The sequence below is a fragment of the Leptosomus discolor genome, chromosome 3 (genome assembly GCF_034619465.1).
Source record: "Leptosomus discolor isolate bLepDis1 chromosome 3, bLepDis1.hap2, whole genome shotgun sequence".
Classification (NCBI taxonomy): domain Eukaryota; kingdom Metazoa; phylum Chordata; class Aves; order Leptosomiformes; family Leptosomidae; genus Leptosomus; species Leptosomus discolor.
In genome coordinates, this window is record NC_141393.1 from 47,057,055 (window position 1) to 47,081,771 (window position 24,717).

Consider the following 24,717-nt stretch of genomic DNA (forward strand, 5'->3'; position numbering starts at 1 on the left):
ATTAAGGCAGGAAGAGTTCCAGAAAAAGGCAAAAGTATAAATATAGAGTAAAATACTTAAATACCGGAATACAGAAATTTAATGAGCAAATTAACATGCTAAGGAAAGGATATTCAGCTCTTTCTGGATTTAGCAGCTTCACAGATTCCTTAACAAACAAAACCAACCCCAGCGTATCAGATGAATATATTCACACTCTCTTTTTTAACCTGTGGCCAAGCTAGCAAAACAGGAAAGATAACACTTTTCTCATAAGCACTTCTGATACGGGTTTCTCCTCACATTCAACAAACACAAACTTCCTGAACAGCATATGCAGTAATAGTTGACCTCAAAAATGAACATCCTGGGTCAGGAATCAATGCAAACAGCAGCCAAGAACCAGCCAAACTAGAGGAGAGTATTTTTAAGTGTTACGACAAGTTTAAGGAAGAAAAGCATACAAAAGAGAAGAACTATGTAACAGATCACTTTGGGGTTCAAATACAGCCATTGCTCGTTACCTTCTCAGTTCTGTGAACATACTTTTAAATTACTTTCTGCTTAACTTCAAAATAGAGTGGCTATCATTAAGACTATAATAACTTTAACCATGTGAATTACAGCCATTTTAAAAGAAGATCTTAATAGAAAGTAAACAAACATTGAATTTTTTTTTCCAGAACAGTGAAAGTGTCTCTTGAGAGGAAATGTGCAAGTTCCACCACTGCTTATGGTATCTGTCAGGATTTTTAAAAGAAAGGCAATCTGATGTTAAAGAGATTCAATGAAAGTTGACAGTATGGAATTCAGTAAGAGACCTATCAGTTGGGCCATAATACCACTTACTACACTACAGTTAGCCAAACAGCATTGATTTCTCTGCACGACTGATGTGTCGTCAATCAGAGCCCTGGAATTCCACATACAGTGGCATCACCCATACGGAGGAGATAATAGATGGCCTCTAGTCTGTGTTTAGACAGCATAACTCTAGATACTAAACCAGAGGAAGTTTCTCCATGTCTTTCCACCGGAGAGGAAATGAAAAAAAAAATAATTCAGAGGAAGTCCTGGCAATACTAAAAATCAAAAGCATTTCTCTCGTGAGGTTTTCATTTAAAAACAAAGGAAAGATTAGATGGAAAGATATCTTAGTAACAATTTTAGAGAGAAGGGATTACAAAATATGTTCGTAAATGTTTTAAAAGATTGCTCATGAGCAGCATATAAGCTACAGGCAAGTACAGACAAAACACTTGAAAAATTCAGTGGAATCACTGAAATGTAAGAATCCATCTCCAAAAGCTATTATTGTTTTTGTTTGTTTGTTTTAATACAAGTAGCCACTAAGGACAATAAAGCATTCTATCTCAAATATTTTAAAATATTTTTTGGGGAGAGACTGGGTTCAAAGTCATTCTTCTTACATATTTTTTGAGGGTTAAGAGCAGTGACCACAGACCCCATATAAAGAAAACAATTTTGACACAATATAGTCTATTCTGTAAAGACAGAACACTAGAAAATGACATCCAAAGTACTGAACACACTGAAAGGAGATGAATTAAAACTAAGCTGCGCTTCAACAAATTCTTCAGCTTTAAGAAAACATATCCATCTGACTGTAAAATTCAAAGGGATGTACAAAGCTGCTGTTGAGTAGCCTAGCAGTAGTAGCTGTGCACTTCCAGAAATACTGAATCCAGCATTCCTCATTTACCAGTGAGAGATATTGGTGAGGCTGTTAAGGTACTACTGACACACTCGGGAAGTAATTTGCACTCAGTGGCAGCCCTCTAGATATTTAAGAAGTCATCCTTAAGCACTTCTTAATGGACTGTAACTTTTCCATTAAAACCAGTGCCTCAACTTTGGTCCTTATAGGGACCAAGCACTATAAAGCAAAAGGGAAGATCCTTGGGAAAAAAGTAGAACAATCACGAAATTCAAGTGCGACACCCAAGGCAAACAGATACTATTTCACTTGTGGTCCATCTTTCAGCAGTTGCTTACCACTGCATACAGAAGAGGTGATGTTGTACAGAAAAGGATAAAACTGCAAACAGCGGATCATCTTCAGGCTGCTTTCACACTCCAAGCACTCGCTCGTCAAATTCAACGCGTGTCTGAAGGCCTGCAGGGCTCCACTAATGTTGTTCAGAGCCAGATACGCATTTCCTAGGCTCAAAAAAGTCAGGGGCTGCAAAGAGGAAAAAAAACCCCAACATACCCCAGCATAAGTATGTTCACTGTTTAAAATTGAAGCCAACTAGGAAAAACCCCTCTCAATCCACATCCTCCCAAATTTGGCTGGAAAGAATTTAGAAAACTTCTTAAATAGGGACTGCCTATTATTAGAAAGGAGAACTAAGCTTGATGCATTGGTGCTACACGAAAGCTGCTTTGACATAAGGTTGTTTTCAGGATTCCATCTTCCTATGATGAAAAACAGCTGTTAAATACACACAAGCTGAAATGAAGCATTAAATACTTACAATCCATCACCAACATAATGCTACTGCACAGAGTAGCAAAGAACTAAACTGAAATGCTTGAAGACATTTTAGCATGATTAAAAGTCAGCAAAAAAGTAAAAATACTACTAGCGTTCTTGCAGGACAGATGCACGACGTTTGTCAAGAGTGTTCAGGATTTACTCGAGCAGAACTAAGTCACAGAAAACACCAATGTCACACTAGCTTAGCGGTATACATTGATGTTTACTTTCAATTCTTTACAAAACTTAATATTTTTTTGCCACTGCTTTTGGCTAGTCTCCCTAAAATATATATTTTTTTTTTTAAAGTACAAACTATAAACACCTTTTTCGCTGGGTAGAATTTAATTAGCACTTTAATACAGGCACATGGTAAAGCATTACATTTTGTTTGTTGACAGAAAAGTCTTTCACTTATGCAAAGTAATTTGCTGCAATTAACAGCATAATGCTAGAATAATGACTATAATGTTGTAATTTAGCAGTCATTTTTTCCACTGAAATAATTTTACATTCATTATCTGAAAACGAGGAGACTGATCAGTAGCTTAAATTTTTTGAACTCATCTTAGCCTGTATTATTAAACACCATTCAGAAAAAGGTGCAAACTGAGCAACAGGATTTTTTTCTTTTTTAAAGCTTTTGCTAATATAGCACATCCTTCACTTCCTGTAGCTGTAATTAATTTTAATTTATATTTACTTTCCATCATATTCCAGGAAATACTATTCAAGCACAAATTCTCCTGCTGGATATTTTTGATATAATAGGTATTACAGGACTGAGAATGTCTGAAAAAATCAGCAGCAGGCATTATTGTAACGAGGTAGGACTCGCCAATGTTTTTGAAGAAAAGCCCTACTCACGCAGCATGGTCCTAATGATCCTATACCAGGATTCTCCCCTCCAAGGCTTTCCAGTGTTCTTCTTAAGGCACAGCATTCAAGCATAGTTCTTTCTGTAGTTCCTTTTTGCACTCCTACCTGCCACCAAAACACCCTAGATTCCTTTCCAACAATTGCAAAATTGTTCCTGAATACTACATTGAAAAAGCTTATTATGTTTTCAGCTTTTTGATGTGCTAGATGACTAGCGGCCCAGCAGGTTTAAGCTCTCTGTTTATCTAACTACAGAGGTAGAAGGACGGGAAAAAGTCACTGGAACTTTTAACTGAAGCATCTCGCATGTAAGACCAAAATTGCTTGCTAGACAAAAGGTGACCCCTGCCCCCCAACCTCACTTCCTTTTCACAATTGTTGTGGCCAGTCAGTAGTTTTAAACAATTTATAGAGAAACTTTCTATGTGACATAGGTGACAACCTACAAAATGTTATACAAAAACCTGTTTTGAATCTACGGTCGGAAGTCACCAAGCAACTAGAACACAGCTTTTCCTCTAGGTATATAGACAAAATCTAGGGACAAATAAAACAGTACAGATAAATAGTCAAGTGGCACAGAAAGGTGTCTATACAGCCAAAGGTCTTGGTGACACATGTGCTACTTTAAGGGTTTCAAAAATCAAGATACAATGCTTGCGGAGACGGGAGTTGGAGAACCCACAAAAGACTCAATATGAGTTATATCAGGAAATTAATTTTATTGTGCAGATGCACTTTCTTATATAGCATAATTTTCCAAAGTCATCATGACTTGCAGTTTTTCATAAACTCTAATTGTGCTATACATACATCAGTCATCTGCTTCTACCTTTCACTTTACTATTAATACTAATGCGTTCCGCCTCACACGGATGTTAGCTTCTAATTCTTCTATTCTGACCCTCAAGGTCGAAGCGTCCTTGAGGCCTACTATGTTAGTTTAGACAAACTGTTCAACAGAGTTTTCCTTGTGCAGGCCCTCTAGCATTCCATGCCTGTTTTCAGTGAGCTACGCTCCCACAAATGCTGACAGCACTATGGATCTCTGTTCTAGATGTAAATGCTGCCAAAACACCAGGATTAGATTCCTTGGAGCCACTGGTGATGATACAGGTATTGGGAGGCAAAGTCTGTCATCTGTTTTAGAAGAACTTCTGCTCTAGATGTTTATATTCAAAGCAACAAGCATCACTCCCAGCACAATCAAGAACTTAAATGAAAATTAACATCTGTTGCAAATCACAAGCTGGAAGTTGAACCGCATGCACAGGTAAGTAAGCACAAGTAAGTAAACATGTATTTAGAAAATAATGAAGAAAAAGACATTCGCTGCTGAACAAACACAAAAAACATCATCTTACCTCAGAGGCATTGATGGCCAACGCCTTCAGCAGGAGCCTGCTGGCATCCCAATGAAGACCATAATGAATCAAGAGGTTAGCAAGATTGACCAGAGGGATGTCCTGATACTCATGAGGAGCCAAATTAACTGCTTTTTGCAAACAGGTGATAGCAAAGGTGCTATTTCCAACTGCACGCCAGTACAATCCAGCTTCATTAAGCACAAGCCATAGAGGATCTTCTGGCTATAGGAGAGTCAGGGAAAAGGATGAAAACACCCAAAGAGGTGTGTCTCAGGAAGACAGAATTGTCCGCTCTTTAGTAAGAAACAAACAAACAAAATTCACCCTTGCACACTACCTTACTAACTAGACACAAATTACACTCTGAATAATCTGCTGATTATTCAATTTGCTCTACTCAAATTGACGTGATTTACAGTCTGAACTGTAATTTAGTAGCAGCAGTTGCTCACACTCTACTCATATGACTGTCTTATACCACGACCACAAAATTCTTTAAAATATACAAGGGATAATTGAGGAAGCAACATTTGTGAGCCACTTCAGGCTTAAAATTACATTAATACAGACCCATGTAGAAATGCTACAATTTGAAGGTCAGGTAGCTTTCAAATTGTAGTCAGATGTGCTTCCAGGTCCTATATCCAATACCAAGACTTCCTGTCAATTTAAGGTTTCAGAGTTGTTTCTTCTTAGATTTAATTACCTATTTGTCTTATGAAACTTGACAAGTGACATGCATTAGATACTGTTTAAAGATTATAAAATAGCAAGCAACAAGTGAGGGCAGGTGGAAGAACGGAGGAAATGTCAAATACACTTTGAATGTTCCTTCCTCCTCTTTCACCTACAACAGAAAAAACATTCATCCTAGAGGAGAAATAGCAAAACTTTAAAACTACTGACAGGAAGACAGAACTATGTAAAACATTCACTTTCAGATGAAGCAGTTTGAAATGGTTTAGAAACACATTCTAGTTTTTAATATTTTCAGCATTCCACAGTCTACAAAGAATTTAAAGTATAAAAGCAACTTAAATGAATGTCCAATCCAACCTACATGCCTGAAATGCAAATGCATGCACGAGCAGGAAACATGCAGCTAGGATTAAAGAAGTGTGACAGATAAGGATCTTTACAGTAGTATTGTATTAACACAATACAGCTGGCATTATAGTAATACTGTGCTGAAAAAGTTAATCAGTACAAAGATTTTCTTCCAGATTTTAGAAAAAACCTCACACAGGAAGGTTCTATCTCTGGTTCAAGATGAACTGGAAGATATCAATAGGATATATTACCTCAGAGTACCTTACATAATCTATAATTGTAAGGGTATTTATCACCCCTATTTTGCAATGCACATACATTACATTACTTGCATGTTACTCATGCCAAACCCCTCATTGAATTGCACTCCACAGGTCTCAATGACCTTTCTTTAACTAAATTCTCAGCAGGTTATTAGCACTTTGTCTTTCCCAATATAAAGATACCAACTGTGGCACTCCTGCTCTAGAAAGTTTATCATTAGCTGAACAGGCATGACTGAGCAATGTTCTTACATCAGCACCTAAATGACCGAGAAGTTCAGACTTGTAGCATGAAGGCAACAGAATACTACAGTTAAAACCAAAATACCTATGCACTGCAACAGTAAGACATTAGACAAGTATAGGACTGTTATGAACAGCATAATAGTAGGAATCAACTCCTACTGTTAATTTTTCTTCTGGGTAACACAGATGCACATAGTAAATGGTACTGATTTTAGACTAAAACCAATACATACGTACACTGCCTTGACACAACTTGTACAAGACAGTTAATTTGAGAAATATCAGCTTGACATGTCAAAAAGAGTCAACCTCTATCTCAATGCTTCTTGTCATCTGACTTGTGATGATTCTCAAAGCCCCCACGCAATATGGAGGTGGCATTCCACAGGGTGTTATACAGATGTACATTCTTTGCCTCAGAGTGCTAATTATCCTGACAGAAGATTGACAGAGGGCTAGCTTCTTTGGAGGTGGGGTGGGGGGGAAGGCAGGGTAGTGGGGAAGAGGATGAAAAGCAAAAGGCAGGCGGGTGGGGTAGTTCCGAGCTGTTTCTCTCAGTGAAGCAAATGGCTGACAGGATTAGCTAATATATTGCTGCTCCATGTCCTGCAGTCACAACAAGAACAAGTAACTACAGGGCTGTTTGCTCCTCACTAAGCAAATGGATGCTTCTCTATATGTTTGTGCTTTACTTGTAAACATGGATTTTTCAGGTAGTTTCATCTCAGTTACAGGCAGCAAATAAGCTTATTTCTTGCAAATCACTGACTGACTTCTTCAGAAGTATAGAAACAAGCCTCAAATAAGAATTCTGAATCTATCTCATGCTACAGTTTTTAACATACCTTTCTCATGGCGTGATCTAGAAATGCTCCTATCTTCGCCTGTGTAATAGTTTGATTGTTGATACGAGAATGCAAAACCTGGACAGCAAAGATTTAAAATGTTTTTTAAACAACTGAATAAATTTTACAGTATATATCTACATGGGTCATTCAAGTCTCACTTCCCTAAGTCTTCCCTTTAGTAAAGGGAAAAAAAAGAAACAGAAAAATTGTTCTAAATAGATGATGTGAATATGTAACAATTAAAGCAGCCCATCTCAGAAAGCAATATGAAGGACTAATCTCAGCCTAAAGTTACCAGCTTGGTAGAATACAGTAGTTACTGGAAACCCCAAGAAGATGAATCATGTCAAATGACTGTTGGAAGTTTTAAAAGAAAGCAGTAATTTCAAATAGTACATTCAATTTCAAATTCTGCATGCTTTTGGACAGCATTTGAAAGAAGTCAGACAAGTCTTATGCTGAGTGACCAGTTCTCCCTTTCCCCAGCCCTGTTAGAAAGCACTTGCTCTCCTTTTTTGGGAAGTACTGATTGGCTTGTGATATCAAGTAATCTTTCAACTATCAGTATCTTTCATGTGCTGAGTAAGATTTTCAAGGCAATAAAGAGGAGAACTTTGAAATGGAAGAGAACTAACAAGAAAATGTCTCTTACTTGTCTTGCTTGATCATCCGGCATCTTGAATTTCAAACCCAGATTACGGTCTAGTTCCTTGACCAGTATGTTTAGAGATTCATTGTTACGAGCACCAGTAATAGAAGAACAGTCTGGTGCCTGGGTTTCTTCACGTCCAACAGTATCTCTTGGGATACTCAGGATTGGCTGGACTCTAGCAATAAGGAGAACCAAGACAAATTAATAGCATGTGCTGCATGTCACTGGTCTATAAATGTAAGAATCAGCTGTATAACAACTGACAAGCCTCGTGCTGTAGACCGCCATGAGACATGAGATGCAAATCAGGAGAGTTCAAAGACCACCCTTCCCTTGAAAAGTCATGAATAAGGTCTTGAACTTTCCATTTTTAAGCACAGAATATGTGTAAATAATGGACAGTGCAGCAGACATAAGACACAGAAGGTTCTCATATTATGCTAATAAGGATTGTATGAAGTTTAGGACTAAATAGATAAGTGAAAGAGAAAATGCTGAAGGCTTTTAAACTAAAAACACCAAGAGGTAACCAAATTACTTGGGAAGAACATCCTAAGTTGAACACTATTGTTTTTTTTTTCCCCTCAAACGAAGCTTCAGGACATTTGTGGACGGGAACCTTTGCTTTAACACGTGCTCAATATAGAACTATACCGACTAGGAGGAGAAAGCTTTAATACTGCTATTATAATGTTAAGTGAGTAGGGTAATATGAAATTGCATTGACCTATGTAAGGTAGCTATTGCAACTTAGATACATTTATTTTATCCTATGAAATAACAAATATTACTGACTATTCCACAACTAAGCTGGTTTTCTACCTCTGTCCCAAAGGAACAAGCCAGGACTTTCCACTCCTAATCCTTTCCTAGTATTTTCTGGTCTTCACAATTTTTTGTTATCATAACTAAAGCTAAGAGGATGTATGCAATGTACAACAGTTAATCGTAGTTACAAAATAGATACTCACCTCATTCTCTCTCTCAATGTCTTTTTTTTTTTTTTTAAATATACTCTGCAAGACATTCAGACTTGCGCTAAAATCCTCATTCTCTTAGTAATATTGTAGATATTTCATGTATTCACCCTGTACTAATGGCCAGGGAAGAATCACCATGAAATTGGATCTGACTGTTACAGCGAAGAAAATAAAGGAAAACGCCCTCCATCTGTGGAACGGCCAGAGAAAAAGGTCTGAACTTGTCTGTGCCATTGATTACTAACTGCATCCGTCCTCGTCAAAAAGAAAATATTCATTAAGACATTAGTGTGAAAATTTACAAGTACGATTTTTAAAAATCAACACTTGCCTGAATCCCCTATTTTCTGGAGGCAGGAAATAGGTTGGCAGTTCTTCTGGATCAGGAATTTTGGGGAAAGATTTCATGCACTCTGATCGCTGAGGCCAAAGAATATGCTGTTTATCCTAAGGGGGAAAGGAATTATTTTTTATTATTTTCTCAACATTTTTAATATTCTAATTAACAGGCTAATAAGAACATAAGGAATAGTCTGGTGGAAAAAAAAGAGCAGAGATCTTTAAAATGATTCTTCCATCTTTTCTGGAATATTAGCAGTCCAGTTTTCTATCTTTACGCAGCTGTACTGCTTTATTTGCAGCAGATGTTTACAAAGGCAGCTAGGAACAACCCCCTCGCGCTGTAGGAGAGTTTCAAATGATGGGAAACTGGTATGGAGAAACTACAGAGATGCTTGTATGTTGAAGAAATTCAGAATGCTACATTCTCCAGGGCTGCCACACGTAACAACTGTAGTCTAAACGCTAAGAAGTTTCCCAGAAACAAGGACAAGCTTCACTCTTTCACAACTCCTCTTTGAAAGGGCAAAGCTTATCCTCTTCACTCACTCTATTGGATTCTACACTCCACACTGAAACGACAGAACGAGCAACAGGGGAAGACTGCAAAGACTGGCTGTGGTCGCTTTGATTTGCATGAAGATCCAAATTCACAGATGTCATGCTAGAAGTTGAAGAGTCTTCACCAAACTAGAAACAACAGAAAACCAGTATTTAATAAAGAAAAGAGATTGTATGTTACCGGCTGAATTACTGCACATTATTTTTTCCCCCATCATTTACGTAGTTAAGCCTCACTGATGAGTTGAAATTTGCATAGCAGGAAAAAAAGTGGAGATTTAAGCCTCTTGATCCACTCACACCATGGAAAAGTAATATTCATGTTGTAAGTAAGTCAACAACGAAAACAACAAGTGCAAATCAAGAAAAAAATACTAAAAGGTACCAAGCAAACATTTCTAATAGACCACAAATAAAATCTACTTATCTAGACTGCACAGCTCTAGTTCAAGTCGGAGTTACTAAGACTCACAGCTTGCAAAATTATCTTGATAATCTGAATTTATAATTATTACAACAGGAAGAGGAAAACATCGCATAATTAAAAATAATGATTCCTGTTTCTTAAACTAGTTAAGGGAAAACTCCAAAACACATTCCACATTGCAAAATAAACGAAACCATAATCTTAAGTTTTCTAAGGAGTTATTTTTCTTTTCTACATGATCTGTAGTTCTAACAGCAGCAGTGTTGCTTGGGTGGCCGTTGTTCTGGATTTTCAGTATTAGCACACACCTTGCTTCCAAAACTTCTCAATGTTCCTGTGTCAGATTTCCTTGGTGCACTGTCTCATCCAGCAAATACTCACAAAACCAGGCTAACACCTTATTTTGGGGCTGCAAAAGCACTCACTAGATTCAATGTCATTGAGCTCTTCTCGTCCCTTTAATTGCTTATGGCAGCTTTGTGCTTTTTCTGGTAGAAAAAAGATTAAATTGGAAGAAGCATGCAAAAGTTGTGTAGCTCAAGTCATGCCAGTGTAATAAACAAAAGAAACTGATCCACTTTAAGGCTGGAGAGATACAATATTATTTTAAGCACACTTTTAAGCTGTTATGCTGGAACATTCTTTCCACCAAAGAATAATTCTTGTTCCATATAGCACACATACATTAGAAAAGAATAACTCCTTAGAAAACCTTTGCCTCTCCATTAACATTAGCTGCTTCATGCTTTTTCCTCTCTGAAGGAAGCTAAACCAGAAAATGAAACATACTACACTCCTGCTAATATGCCTGAAATGTAGCATATTTATGGAAGAGAAAGCTGTAATTCCTCAAGTGAGGATTCTTGTACTTCCTAGAAAGAAATACTTCGCTGTTCCGCACAGGTCAAAAAAGCAAAGGAGTCAATATAGAAGTGGCTGGTAAATCACAGGAAACCAGGACTTTGGACTAAAATAATTTTTTTTCAATTCAAATAATTTTAATAGTTCTCTTTTCTAAGTAAAACAAAGTCTTATACAATAAATCCTCTAAATTTTTGTAACTCACAGTCGATCTTGGCCTGTATTAACTACCAAAAGAAACTAGCACTAAATACTTCACACTCTGGAAAAGAGACTAAATGATTTCTCACTATAATCACCACACCCAAAATGCACCCCCTTTGGCAAGCCTCAAAAGACGGAACTATTTTGCTAATAAGGCAACTTAAAGCAGTGGTATCAATTCACAGACAAACCTGAACATATTCCACATTTTCAAAAATGTCTCCGCGGTGATAACGAACAGGCTGGTCCCACTGGCAGTGCAGGCTATGCTGCTGGTTGCCCAGTCTACAGATCTGATGGTTCCCTGCAGAACACAAAACATTTTTTTAACTATAGAAGTGAGGTTTCCGAGGGGACAAAGACAGCATAGAGTCAACCCTGCTGCCCCAAATTCAGTCAATCCTTTTTATTTATTTAATCAGCACAGAGGAAACTCCATCTTTGAAAGACTCGAGAAAACCCTGTTCAAGAACATATTGCAATCCCTTGTTTTAATAAGCAAGACACAACAGCCACTCAGGGCCACCTTAATATATAAAGAAGTTATGTTCTGACATTAATCTGAATATCTGCAATTCTTCATTGCTATAATGAGCATGAACTCTAAAAAGTTGTACCTAATTGAGCTTCTTTTGCCATCTGTGTCTCATGAATGATGTTCCTCAAGATCTGCTCCTCCTGGATGAGCTTGTACTTGTCTAAAACATCTTGTTGCCTAAGGTAATGGTCATGCTGCTTCTGATACTCCTTCAATTCATTTAATGTTCGCTGAAGTGATCTTGAAAATTCAACAGTAGAAAAGATTTACTTTGAACCAGCTTCTCCTACAGTGTTGCACATTTTCAACTTTGCCTTTCCTAAAGTATTCTCATGAATAACTTTAATGTATAATCAAATAAACACAGAAAGTTGAAAATCATTATTCTATTTGAAATGTAAATAATTGCTGCAACAGAACAATGAAAGTGAGATTGTATGAACTGCCATTAGGATGCTTCTTTAGTTACCTATGCTGGGCTTCCAATTTTTGCTCGAGTTTTTGCTGACACAGGACAGCATGCTTCCTTTTCACAGCTTGCTCAAACCCTGGTTTGGCCTGTAGAGCATGATCGTAACACAGGACTGAGTGGTTGTACTCTCCAAGCATCTGAAGAACAATCAAGAGAGAGAATTAGCCATTGTTCAGTAATATTTAGTAAAAAATATTCCATTTTTATAGAAGTTGTTAACTCAAATTTTAATTTGTGGTAACAAGCAGCCTGTCATTTCTGAAACTCAAGCCACTCTACCTGCTAAGGAAAGGCTGCAGAAGAATTTCTCTGGAATTTATTTCCAAGCGCAAATAAAAACCTTTGCTGAAAGAGACTTTTGGATTAAAATATCTTGACAGAATCTTAAACATTAAGTGTGAAATGCATGTGGAACACAAGACACATTGTAAAAGAGTAAAGCGTTACAAGTCAAGCCAGAAATATTACTTAATACTCGGTTTTCTACAAGTCTTGGAAAATAAAGATAGTATTTACTGCGTATATATTTCCCAAAGTGTAATAGCTGGTAAAGAGGTCACTGTAATCCAGAGCTGCATGGACCACAATAGCTGCATCTGCAGAGAAGTGAGCCCGGTGCAGAATGTTTGCCAAATTTACCAGTGCAATATCTTTATTTTGCCTAAAAGAGGGAAAGAAAATGAAAAGAAAAAACAGACATTAAAAAAAGATCAGACTGTGTAAGAATCATGCATAAGGACACATTCGTTTGTCGGCCACACACTGGATATGTAATTCGACAGAGAAACATCTAAGCTATATATATGCTTTGTATAGCACATAAAGCCTAAGAACAACTAACACGGATTATTCCTTAGGATACAGTCTTAGAAACTAAAATCTATTTACTAATTAGGATAACTAGAAAAGCAATCTGAGAAGAAATCTTCACTAGCAATTCTTACCTTGAAGAAAAATGAAGGGCACGCATGGCACATTCTACCACTTGGTATGGCTCATTCTTTATTCTCCAGTAAAAGGAAGCCATATTATAGAGTACCCAGGAAGAAGAGTTCTGCGGTAAAGAGAAACACATGAACTGTACTAAGACGTGAACTAAAAGGTTAATCAGGGCTTTAATTTTACTATGTGATGGAAAGCTGAGCAGCAAACTGCTCTAAGTTATCCTCTTCTTGTGGAAAGCTGCCACTTGGAAAGAGTTGTGAATGTTCAGGAAGAATGAAGTAGCATACAAATGTATTAAAGAAACAGAACTTCTGCCTTTTGGACAGGTAAAAGTTCAAAATGAGACTAAATGAGAAGTGACAGTAGTTTAAGCATCAGCAGCTTAGCTGGAGTTCAATGAGATTTCTATATTTTGCAGGAAGGCATTTAATAAACATACACATTTCAGTATTATTGTTTCTTGTTTGTTCTTTAAGCACCTGCAATGTTGTTTAAAAACTCCTATTACCTTGACAAAGCAATCAATGTGGTTTGCTTGACCACACAAATACCCTTATCTTTAATGACTCATGTATCTATCTACTGGCTTTGCTGATGCCTTCTCCTACCTCTGCCTGCATAGCAGAAAATGTTTTTAGTCTGCCTTTTGTAACTGAAATGTAAACCAAAAATATATATGCAAAACTAGTACTGGATCTGACTGCACATACCAGGCATATCTAATTTTCTGAGACAGATCTAGCACTCTTTTTGTTCATACAGTAACATTATAGTTTCGTACCTTCATTAGTCCGTCATAAATACGATGACCTATTTCCTCTATACTTCTTCCCAGCCTCTGCGATAAGTATGTGAAGATTGGATCTTCTTTAGGTAACAAGGGTGCGGAAAGATTAACTCTTTCTTGGACACCCTAAAATAAAAATTGAATATAGGTATTTGCTGGCACTTTAACTAAAACTAGAGAAATACCCACAAAAGCATGACTCCTAGGAAAATTCACAGCTTGGTTATTTTACATTCCTATTATCCTTTTGTATCAAGATCTTAGGGACCTGACAGGATAATGCCACCTTTGGCAGATAAATAATGTATATTATTATAAATCAGCAAACACTAGAAGCAGCCAAAACCAGCCTCTGCTTGTGAATGCTATAGGAGAAATACTCATTTCTGGTAGCACTGTGTATCTGGCAGCTACTGATTTCACTAACGACCACTGAAGCACGTAATTCATGTTTGTCAGGTTACATGCACACTATGAAAGAACCCCTACATCTCTTCTTCTCTTTCTTTCTTCTCCAACAACAAACTCCTTTCAAAAGTACATCCAGACCCAGGAATTGAGCTAAAAAACTTCAGTTCCTATTTCGTCTGTAAGAAAATCCTTATTTGTAGATGAAGAGTTAATAAATAACAAGATATAAGCACTAAAGCTGAGTCTGCATTAGAAAATTTGCTCATATTGACAAAAACAATTTTGGCGCCACACTTCCACTGTAATCTTTCTAAAGCAGATGAACTCTGTACTAGTAAAGAACAATTATCTCGTGCTCCAGGATAGGCCTTGGCATTCAGATACCAAAGAGACAGTCAAGTATGTTAGGAGCTACCAACATGCCTGCAAACAATTTTCTGACCCTGAATCTTTATACAGTTTAAGGACCCTCTTCAGCACTCTGCAATTTTCAACTGCAACAATTCACAAGTTAGAATCATTTCCAAGGAAAGCCACCATTTTATCAATGAAATGTGCGTCACGAAAACAAAATACTCCATTTTGTTAAAAATGCCCTCTAAAATAAGGCAAATAATAACAAGAGAGAAACAGGATCTGTACATCTGATGGAACTGTCCTCCTATAAGCAGGCAGTTTAATTAGGGCACAACTGTGGTTTTAAAAAAAGCCTGAAACAGTCTTGAAAGATTACAATACGTTTCAACCTTGACTGGGACTGCCAGTAAGAGTTTTCTACTCCTCTTCCTGATGAGAAAAAAAGCCATACTTGCATTTGCTCGCTTACCCGTAAGTGCTGAAAAGCATGAATACTGTATGGAAGATCTAGAACTTTTGTACAGTCTGGCTGCTGCAGGTCTGGAGGCACTGGCGACTTTGTGTCTATATAGTCTTCAGGGCTGAGGACATAACAACATAACACAGCACACTCCAGATTAAAACACTGCTAAAGTTCATAAGACACAGTATTGTAGTTGACAGACACAGCACTCTGATTTGATCGTAACAAAAATTCTGTGTTTGAGCACATTAGGCCATTTCCCAATTGTATCAGGATGTCACCACTAGAGGATAAATACATTTCTCTCTCTTTAGAGAAAACATCAACATTTGGATAGCCTCCAAAATGTATCGGCATCGACCCAGTGTATCACTACTATGATTAACGATCTGTCTGCCAGGCAAATGGCAACACATGCAGACTGGAAGATTCCTCAACTGAAACAAACAAACCAACCCCAAGTATGAAGGCCCACATGAAGGTATCTGAGGATAAAATTAATCTTTTCCCACTTCAAGTACTCATCTGATTATGTTAAAAAAATAAAACTACAAAACCAAAACAGTCAGCCCTGAAGATGAATTACCAGTGAAGCTGAATGACAAGCAGACTGTCCACACATCCTTTACTTGCTAAACACAGGGGATGAAATATGACCAGAAGCTTCATCAGTTTGGTAATCAACAGAATTTCCTTCAAATTTAAGTTAAGACAGTCCCCACTACAAGAAGTGTATCTAGCTCAAAATACCCAAAGCACACTCGAGCCAATTCAATCCCCTTCTACATGATGCACTTGAGTTTAATTCACACGTCTGGTCATATCAGTACAGTGTTACAGTGGTAGAACTGATAGGAGCCTTGGAATAGAACAGAGAAGTTTCAGGGTTGGGCTAACACGGACGGTTTTGGGGAGATGGCATTTCTGTGTTGTACCCTTTCGCAATTAGCGGCAGAGGTTGTTTCCATATTATTCCACACTAGCACAAAATAAAACAACTGTCATGTAAAGAACAGTCAGTGATTGTATTTTTCTTTTCACTTGCATTTAGAGGTTTTGTTGATTTTTTTCATTCAGTAAAAATCTTAAAACATAAAGCATCTTATTACCGGATATCTTTGCTCTCTAAGGTGATGTACGTGCCATCGTATAGATCTAGGTCCCCCAAGGGCACCTTTGCTTTAATGCAGTCCGGATCCTCTTTATTATGCCTTTGTTCCAGCCCTGTGTCTCTGTCCTCATTTTCCTCTATATGAATCTTTTGAGCAACTAACTGTTTCTGTAGGAATCAAAAAAAAAGAAACAGAAGAATGTATACTGATGAAAGCAAACTCTATAGCTGCTAGGAGTTGAACAGTCCAACTTTTTCCTTACAACGAAGTCGATTTGAAGAAAATCTAAAACATTCTCAAAATTTTTTGAGTATTTCCCTACATTTCGTAACATCTGTAGGACATTTTTTTGATTTAGATGAAATATAAATACATTCATTAGAGATAATATGACTTGAACAGGCCTTTTATTTCTCCTTGTGTACCTGAAAAGAGGGCTAACAGCATTCCAAATTCATGGTAGGGCATTCAGAAAAACAAAATAGTTAACTGTATATCAACTTTTCCATGTTTGGACTCTTTTTCTCCACTGTGAGACCTCACAGAAATAACATTAGAGACTGCAAACAGAACGAACTTCTTAACAATTCAGCATTGTAAGTACAACTGTCGTGGCAGGGAAATGCAAGAATTGAGACTAATTTCTGTAGATCAGCTTATGATGTGCCTGAGGAGCTACTTTTCGTCCCACCATAGGTATTGATGACTATGAGCAGGGAATGGACGAATGAACTGTCCCAGCACAGTAAGCTATTTAATTCTCACCTAGATCTGCAAACTGAAAACCCATTAAATATCATAAGGATTTATATGTGTGAAATGAGAATAAAATTTGCATTTTTAATTAAAGCCATATACATTTGATTACACTCTACTATGCAATACTAGAGATACATACAGTAGTAGCAACTTGTACAAGATCTTATAGTAGACAATTTCTGCTCAAAGTCATTTGTATGCCACAAATTGCACATTACTAATTTCCAAGCCCAGAACCCATGTCCTGAAAAGCTTAAAACTATTGTTCCATCCATAGCTAAAACGTCCATTAGCACAAAAATGAGTATACCTTGATGAGAATGACTAGCTGAATACAATCACACAAGGGGCAGTCCGGCTTCTTTTCCTCCCTCCCACTTCTCCCATTCACCTAAAGTAACCTCTGGTGCTCATCTAACTTCCCAGTTAACTAGTTATGCTAATCTGACAAAATCAAAACTGGCACAAGAGGAAGGACTGCAAGGCCAGAAGAAACACTGTGTGCTGTTAGCTTGCCCAGCCCATGTTACTGTTTCAACTTTAGTTTAAGGTATCAGTCTGAAGTTCATTAAAGCCCTTTTCAGGAAGGTGTTCTCAGACCCTTTTTCAATAATAAATGGGCTTGAAGAAAAATAGAGGTGAGCTGTTCTGTATTCTGGAATATAGTAGTCAGCAACAGAATCCAGTACCTAAATTACTTTAATTAAAATTGTTAGGATTTATAGATAACAGGGAGTGATGCAACTGGGGACAATGATAACCAGTTGAGCAAACTTGAGGCACAAAATTCTTGAGATCTGAAGAATTTTTCATCCTTTCACTGAAGCAGAGTTATGCCAATAATGACTTCTGCTCTCCACCTAAATCTATCACTAAAAAGCCTGTGAAAAAAGAAATAGACCTGTATTTTCAGAAATTAATTAGTACTTAATGTTATGCTTTACCTCCAGTTCTTTGAGGTAGTTTACTGTTGTTTCTTGTCTCATTAGTATTACCAAATCATGTGGGTTCCTCAAGTTCATTGGTGAATCCACCTGCAAGACAGTTCAACAGGCCATCATGTAAGACAGTCTCCTGATTAGTGCAATTTTAAAAGGTAAGAAGTTATGTTCATTCAACTACAGTTTGTTCAGAGGTTTTCTGTCCACTCAGCATTCATAAATATGTTCCTAATTTAAACCTGTATGTCAAACAACATTGTTATTTGAGAATACAATTCAAACCATGCTTTAATTTTAAACCTGTTCTAGTTTATTTAGGCACACAAATTCTAAGCATGAGGCAAGTAAATTTCTCACAACAAACATTACTAAGAGTACTTACTGCTGAAATACTAGATACCTTAAATTGCAATCGCAAAAACCTGTTTTCTTTTATAGCTTTAAAATTCCTCCATCACTTCCCTCAGTAGGCATAAAGTACTTCAGCTTCAAGTCAGCTCCTCCATGCAACTAATTTAATGCACCAGCCTAGCATCAAGATCTAGTGCCTTCAGGATTAAGACATAAACAAACAAAATCAAGAGGTAAGCAGACTAATACTGAAAACGCTGTTACAGAAGACTGTGCTACAGCTTCCATACCTCTGCATAGGAATTGGAAGCTCAATGAAGAGTGACATTATAGGTAAGTCATCACGGACAAGAGTGATTACATGCCAGACCTTTACTGGTCCCGAGTTGGGCTCAGTAAGCTATAAGCACTTCACTCCACAGCTGAAATACCCCAGCCTTGTCCTCATGCCAAATCTATTTTGCTGCCTGACCAGGTCAGGGAAAGTCACTACAGTCGAGAAGGTGGTGTATGAGCAGCAGAGCTGATCCAAAGGCTCACCTCCAGGCTTCCAGCCTTGTTTCCTCCAATCTGTCAGTACGACACCAGTTAGTCCTATACATCAGCGCTGGTGCCCACCAGGCTCTCTTGTGAGCTAACTCAAACTCAGTAGTTGAACAGGACATAATACCTTATCAGCTTTACCTGAACTAGTAAATTAAGTTAGCTTATGGAGGATTCAATGAGAACAGAAGCAAGGAAATGGACAGGAATGCGTGACAACAGGATGAAAGGATGAAGGGTGATGGACAGCAAGAGCTCACATTTTTAACATAATGACCGCCAGGGTAGATGGTCTGTATCAAGATGTTCCCAGGTCTTCTCAGTTTCCCTTCAAGCATTCAGGTTATGGAACTAGCTACCCCATGAAGATGTAAGCACTACCTGTGTGTTAACACCGATATCTCTACATGGGCTGTCCACCCCACGGTATCTGTCTAAACTTAGTGATGCTACAATTTAATGGTAAAGTTTGTCACATATACATGTGTAGGAGAACCTCCTGAGCTCCAGCTCTTCATTTTTTTGTCAACTGTCCGAACAATTTGGTCACATTTCTGGGACTCTCTCTTATTGCAGAGAACTGCATCTCCAGCAGGACCACAGCAAATTTCCTGGTCATTTTAATGTGTCCCGTCAACAGATTAGCCTTGGGCCATGTTCTCTTGGTTGCCAGTCACATAGGAAGCTCAAATTTACTTTCTTTGGACTACTGACTGAGGTTTACATTCCTTCCAAGCACTGTGCTTCGGATATCTAAAGGCTGCTCGCATTATACTACACAGTCACTGAGAGCAAAGTCAAATATCAGCTCCACTTTCAGTGACAAACTGCATCTGGGGAGCCATTTTTTGCAGTAAGTTATGCAGGCATCACCATTTAGAAAGCCTTACTCTGAAAGATGAAGGATCAGGAACAGAATGGTATTTGAGGACAGCTTCTGGTTTTAACTTTCGGTAAAACAGTCTCACGAGAGTTAGGTCTGAATTCAGCGTTTGGGAATTTGGAGTGGTATGTTACCAATCCAGCCTGCACGGGTTGACAGGAAAGCAATGCAACAAGTACCAAATTCCTATCAACTATTACCTGGCAGCAGAAATCAAAGTGACAACAACAATCAAACAGCAATGTTGCTGAATTAGTTCATGAAGTTATGTCAATCCACCAGGAAATCATTGCGAGTTAAGCAGCATGCATGATATTTTGCTTTAGTCTTCAGATTTTCACTTCCAGATCCGAGCTCAGTTTGTCACCAGCAAATAAGCACTTCTGAGTAATAGCAAAACCCTTCAGCCTAGTAGAAAGTTAATATTAAATAACCTTAGCAGTCATTACCTCTTTAAGACCAATGCAGTGTGTAAACAAAAGGCTCTAAACCCAAAACTTTAGTAGTAAATCCAACCTTACATTTATTTACACTTGATCATTTCCAACTCTGAAAGTTCAGGACTTCCACTGCAAGAAATTATCAGAGTAAAGACTATTATTACCTCCTAAAAATAAAAATCAATTTTAGATGCAATAATTTCAGAAAAAGAATTTGAATGGGAAAATTAAGCAGCCACACGGGACAATCACGCAAGGCTTCCAGAGGAAACTTGTGCCAGCATATCCAATGTGTTCACAGCACTTTTGGCAGCTTGTAAAAGTGAGCTGAATATACTGTATAAGTTCATGTACTCTTCAGTTTATACATTCACAGTACAAAGGCATTACAAAATGATAACTGAGGAAATAAAAAGCATTCAGATCTATAAAGAAATGCTATATGACACAAAGGAAAACAGATTCTTAACTGAAAACCACAGGAGATCTTATGATAGCATGCCTGCAAATAGCAAAACAATGCCAATGTGGCCTTCAACAGGCATCAGTTTGGAGGATGACGATGCTTAAGAATTTAATAGAATTTAAAGTGCAATTTCCTGATCTGCTTAGATTGATCCAAAAAATCACTCTGCTGCCAAGTAAAGGAATCCTCCTTTTTCTTACTACCTGTATCCTTATAGCTCCACTGAGAAACAGGCCAGCCAATTCAGCTGAAAAATAACTTAAAAGATTAAACAACCAGTTTTCAGCCAGATCAGCAGGGTATTGGCAGTGGTGAGCACTTCATCACCCCGCTCTCCGTAGTGACAGCCATGTTGCTGTCGAACTGCAACCTGTTCCTCTCAGATCCAACCAGAAATACTGTCAAGACTTCTGATTCATTAACCACGTTCTTACAACATCCATCCCCAGATCAACCACGTTTTCTTTTACAGTGCCAGCCATTTCTACAGCTGCAAAAAGACAAAGCTGACCAGTCAAATAATTCTTTAGTCAATACAATAGTCCAAGTAAAACGTATTTGTATACCTGGAGACTATTCTGGATTACACCCCTTCCTTCCCACAAGAAAAATACTCTAAAGACTCTAGGTAGATCTTAGAAGATACCGGTTTCATCCAGTCTCATGTCATGCTTGTGCTCTTACAGACATCGCCTCTAAGTCACCCAGAGACTGATTTGGTTGTGGAAATGCCTCCACTTTCAAGAAAGTATCTAAAACAAAACAAGAGGCTGGTTCCACCAGAGAAGTTCTGCATAAAATATCAATTTATTTTTCTTTTCTTTATGTCTGTTGCCTTTGCACAGTTGAACTACATCTTCAGGGCACCCATCAGAGAAAGTATGTCTTTAGACAGTAAACAACATGAATGGTACCGGATCATTTTGAGGAAAGAGCACATTGTATCCACAACTGCATATGATCTTATGGTACAAATGGTATGTATTTGCTAGTTCATATCCATGCCTCCCCTCTTTTATGACAGCTCAAGTATTTGCAAATAATTATGTATCGAAAGCTTCCTGCTCTGAAATAAAGGACGTACATGGCCTCCAACTTACTAAGCTTCACCAGACTTGCTGACAATATAGTCCTGGGACCTGGGACCGAATAAAAGTTTGTATCTGTTCTGAGCACTGCAGAAGATGTGTGTGGTAGAATGGTCGCATTTAACGTCAGTTTTAAAACAATTAACTAGTAAGGAAAACAGAACAAAACTTTGCTCTGGAAACTAGCATATGTCTGACTTCAACAGTCAGAACCTTATTAGAGGGCAGACGTTATTTCAAAAGCTGTCATGTTTTATTTCAACACGGTAACAGCCACAATCAAATACCGAGGTGTTCTCAGATGCTTCTTTTTACCTTAGGATTGAATCTACTGCCAGGCAGGACTTGGTCTGACTTTAGTGTTTTATACTCTCTGCCCTGACACACAGAAAGCTGCAGATACCCCACCCCTGCTCCCCTACCCCCAGTGTTAAAAAATCGCTTCACATTTGATGCTTCCTGTCACATTTAAGACAGAAGCTGAGGATATTACCATAAATTCAAATTTCATTACAAATGGCAGCTTTGCTTTTAGGCGATCTAGGACAGTAGCCTAACACTACGGATCCTTCGCCCCTTCATGCAAAGTCTGTTGTGCCTCATCATCTGATTAGGGAAGTCAGACGAGTGAAAGACAGATATTGTGATTTAGCTCCTCTTTTGCAAAATGTAAGCTACTACCCACAAGACTCTGTTGGGATGAAACAGAATGGACGTCAATCTGCAGAGCACCTACAGCCTTGTGGTGAGGAGAGTGGAGACTCCTGCGCCAGAACAGATGCTTGTTCCAACTTACTCATTTTGAACTCAAAGCATCAGGCTAACGGCAAAGCACCACATTTGTTTACTCTTCCTCCAAAGTGCTGAAACTGTGACATTCAAGACAAAGTGATTAAAATGCAAGAATTTGACTTCAATTCAAACACAGTAAACAGGGAAAAAATAGTGCTGAAAAGCTTTCGTTGAACCTCAGACGGCTACTATAGCTACAGTGCAGAAAGCCTGCCAGTAAACCACTTTTAGAATAAGTGTTCTCTGTTCAACTTTGCCCAAAGGTGAAAGTTTCTTTATAAAGCACAGTTCAAATTTATTCACGGTCACAAAGTACACCAAGAACCTGATTCAGCAAGAAATACACAGAATTTGTGTAACAACAAAAAAACGGTATTGGAGTTGAACCAAACCCTGAAGTTTTATAGCGTCTCCTGTGTCATCTGCACAAATCAAAGTCTCTGAACAATTAGGCTCGTAAGTTTTGCCCAACTTCTGGTATATTTTTCCCCATGATCCAGTTATATTGCACCAGGAAGTACATTTTTAAAATGATGGTCAATGAATGCCTCAGTCAACTATTTTTAGGCAAGGCTTTTTTTAAAGTACTGTGGAAATCCCACTGTTAACGGAGGCACAGACACAGCTGTTAGTGTCTCTGCAAGTCCTAAAAGCATTCTACTACATGCAGAAGGCAGATTATGACAGAAAGAAGCTGGAAAAGATACTACATGAAATGATGGCGTACAGCAAAATGGGCTTCTCGTACTTGTTTTACAGGCTCGTTTTATTGATAGTGGATCTTTCGTCACTGTACTTGCAAAATGAAGGCAATTCCTACTCAAATTGGCTGGAATTCCTTGCAGTCTCAAGTAGGAACAAAGGATCTAAAAACTGATGCTTGCTTTTTGGTATATTCTGGCTGTTTTGAGATACTCTACACTCCAACGTGATGCTACCACAGCATTTCTGAAAAAGCTGTAAAAAATTCTATATAGGTTTCAGTGCAAGACAAGCTACAATACTGGAAAATACATGCTTTGGCTTATCCAAATGATAAGCAGGGAGTGTCAGAAGATACTTGTTTCAAGGGATGTCACTGAAAAATTCACACAGAAAAATGATGTTGAATTGAGTTTTTATAATAAGCAGAGCCATTTAAAAGCTTACAGCTACAGAATCTGTTAACAAACAGCATTAGATCTTTGGGCATTATTAAGAGTAGCTGTACTACAGGGAAAACAGAAATTTTAAACACTTGTAACACTTCAAACAGAAAATCTAACAAAGTTGCAGTATTATTCAATAGGTCTGCTCAACTGAGACCACTTCCAGAGAGCATACCAGCTACTAATACCACAGAGAACAGCTCTAAATACACCAAAGGAAAACAAGACTTTATCTATAACACCACTTGTCTGCAACATGTTGTTGGTCAAGCTTAAGGGTACAAAACAAATTTCAAAAGTATATATTCTAGCTAAGGTTTATATTCTACAGCAGCAAAACAGATGCCAGCTGTATACTCAGTTGAATCAAAACAAGAGATGGAGAGGTCACTCATATATACTGAACAAGTACCTGCTTTCATAAAGGCAGACTGGTTCCTGCTGCCTGCTCACTGCCAAATCCTAAAAACATTAAGTGTTCTAATGCTGAAAGTACAGAGACGGAAAAATACTAATTTGACTCACAAGATAACTAAAAAAGGTTAACCCTGAGCAGTAATTTTTTCAGCAAATGAACAGTAGACACCCATTAGTTTTTTCTGGTTAAACTTCAAGGGAAATTACTTTATCCAGTGATGTATTTTTAGGGCAGGCACTTTACACCACGGTTCTCATTTCCTAACTGGTTAGTAACAGGTAGGGATTTCAGCTTTAAATGTGGGGAAAAAAGAAAAAAAAAAAAAGTAAAGAAGTTCAGCCACATGAAATAACAGTGGATTTCACAGTCTCGCTGACTTTGCTCTTCTAGGCTTTGATGGGGCCTTCATGCAAACATGTGCTAGGGCCACTTCCAGGCTATCCTTTTGGTGTGAAGCTAACAATCTGAGGAAGGCACGCCTACCACCAAGCACAGCTTTCACCACAGAATAATCAGTTTTGAACAGTTGATGTTTATCATCCTGTCAGTCTGTCCTATCCTTATTTTAAGACTGACGGAAAACTGGATGAGAGGCCAGGAAATCGAAGTGTGAGGATGCCAAGAGAAATGAGACCTGGGAGCCACCC

General features: G+C 38.0%; 1 protein-coding gene across 1 annotated transcript in view; it reads right to left on the minus strand.

The window, feature by feature from the left end:
• TTC17 (tetratricopeptide repeat domain 17) overlaps nt 1–24,717 on the minus strand; it is a 60,791-nt gene that overhangs the window by 28,399 nt on the left and 7,675 nt on the right. The window contains exons 2-16 of the mRNA XM_086462611.1: nt 17,945–18,034; nt 16,239–16,408; nt 15,136–15,247; nt 13,893–14,024; nt 13,111–13,220; nt 12,683–12,827; nt 12,164–12,303; nt 11,774–11,934; nt 11,348–11,460; nt 9,653–9,793; nt 9,096–9,211; nt 7,785–7,959; nt 7,130–7,207; nt 4,723–4,947; nt 1,996–2,182 (exon numbers count right to left, since the gene is read on the minus strand). Coding sequence (XP_086318737.1) covers nt 1,996–2,182; nt 4,723–4,947; nt 7,130–7,207; nt 7,785–7,959; nt 9,096–9,211; nt 9,653–9,793; nt 11,348–11,460; nt 11,774–11,934; nt 12,164–12,303; nt 12,683–12,827; nt 13,111–13,220; nt 13,893–14,024; nt 15,136–15,247; nt 16,239–16,408; nt 17,945–18,034 — 2,095 coding nt within the window. The remainder of the gene's footprint in view (nt 1–1,995; nt 2,183–4,722; nt 4,948–7,129; nt 7,208–7,784; nt 7,960–9,095; nt 9,212–9,652; nt 9,794–11,347; nt 11,461–11,773; nt 11,935–12,163; nt 12,304–12,682; nt 12,828–13,110; nt 13,221–13,892; nt 14,025–15,135; nt 15,248–16,238; nt 16,409–17,944; nt 18,035–24,717) is intronic.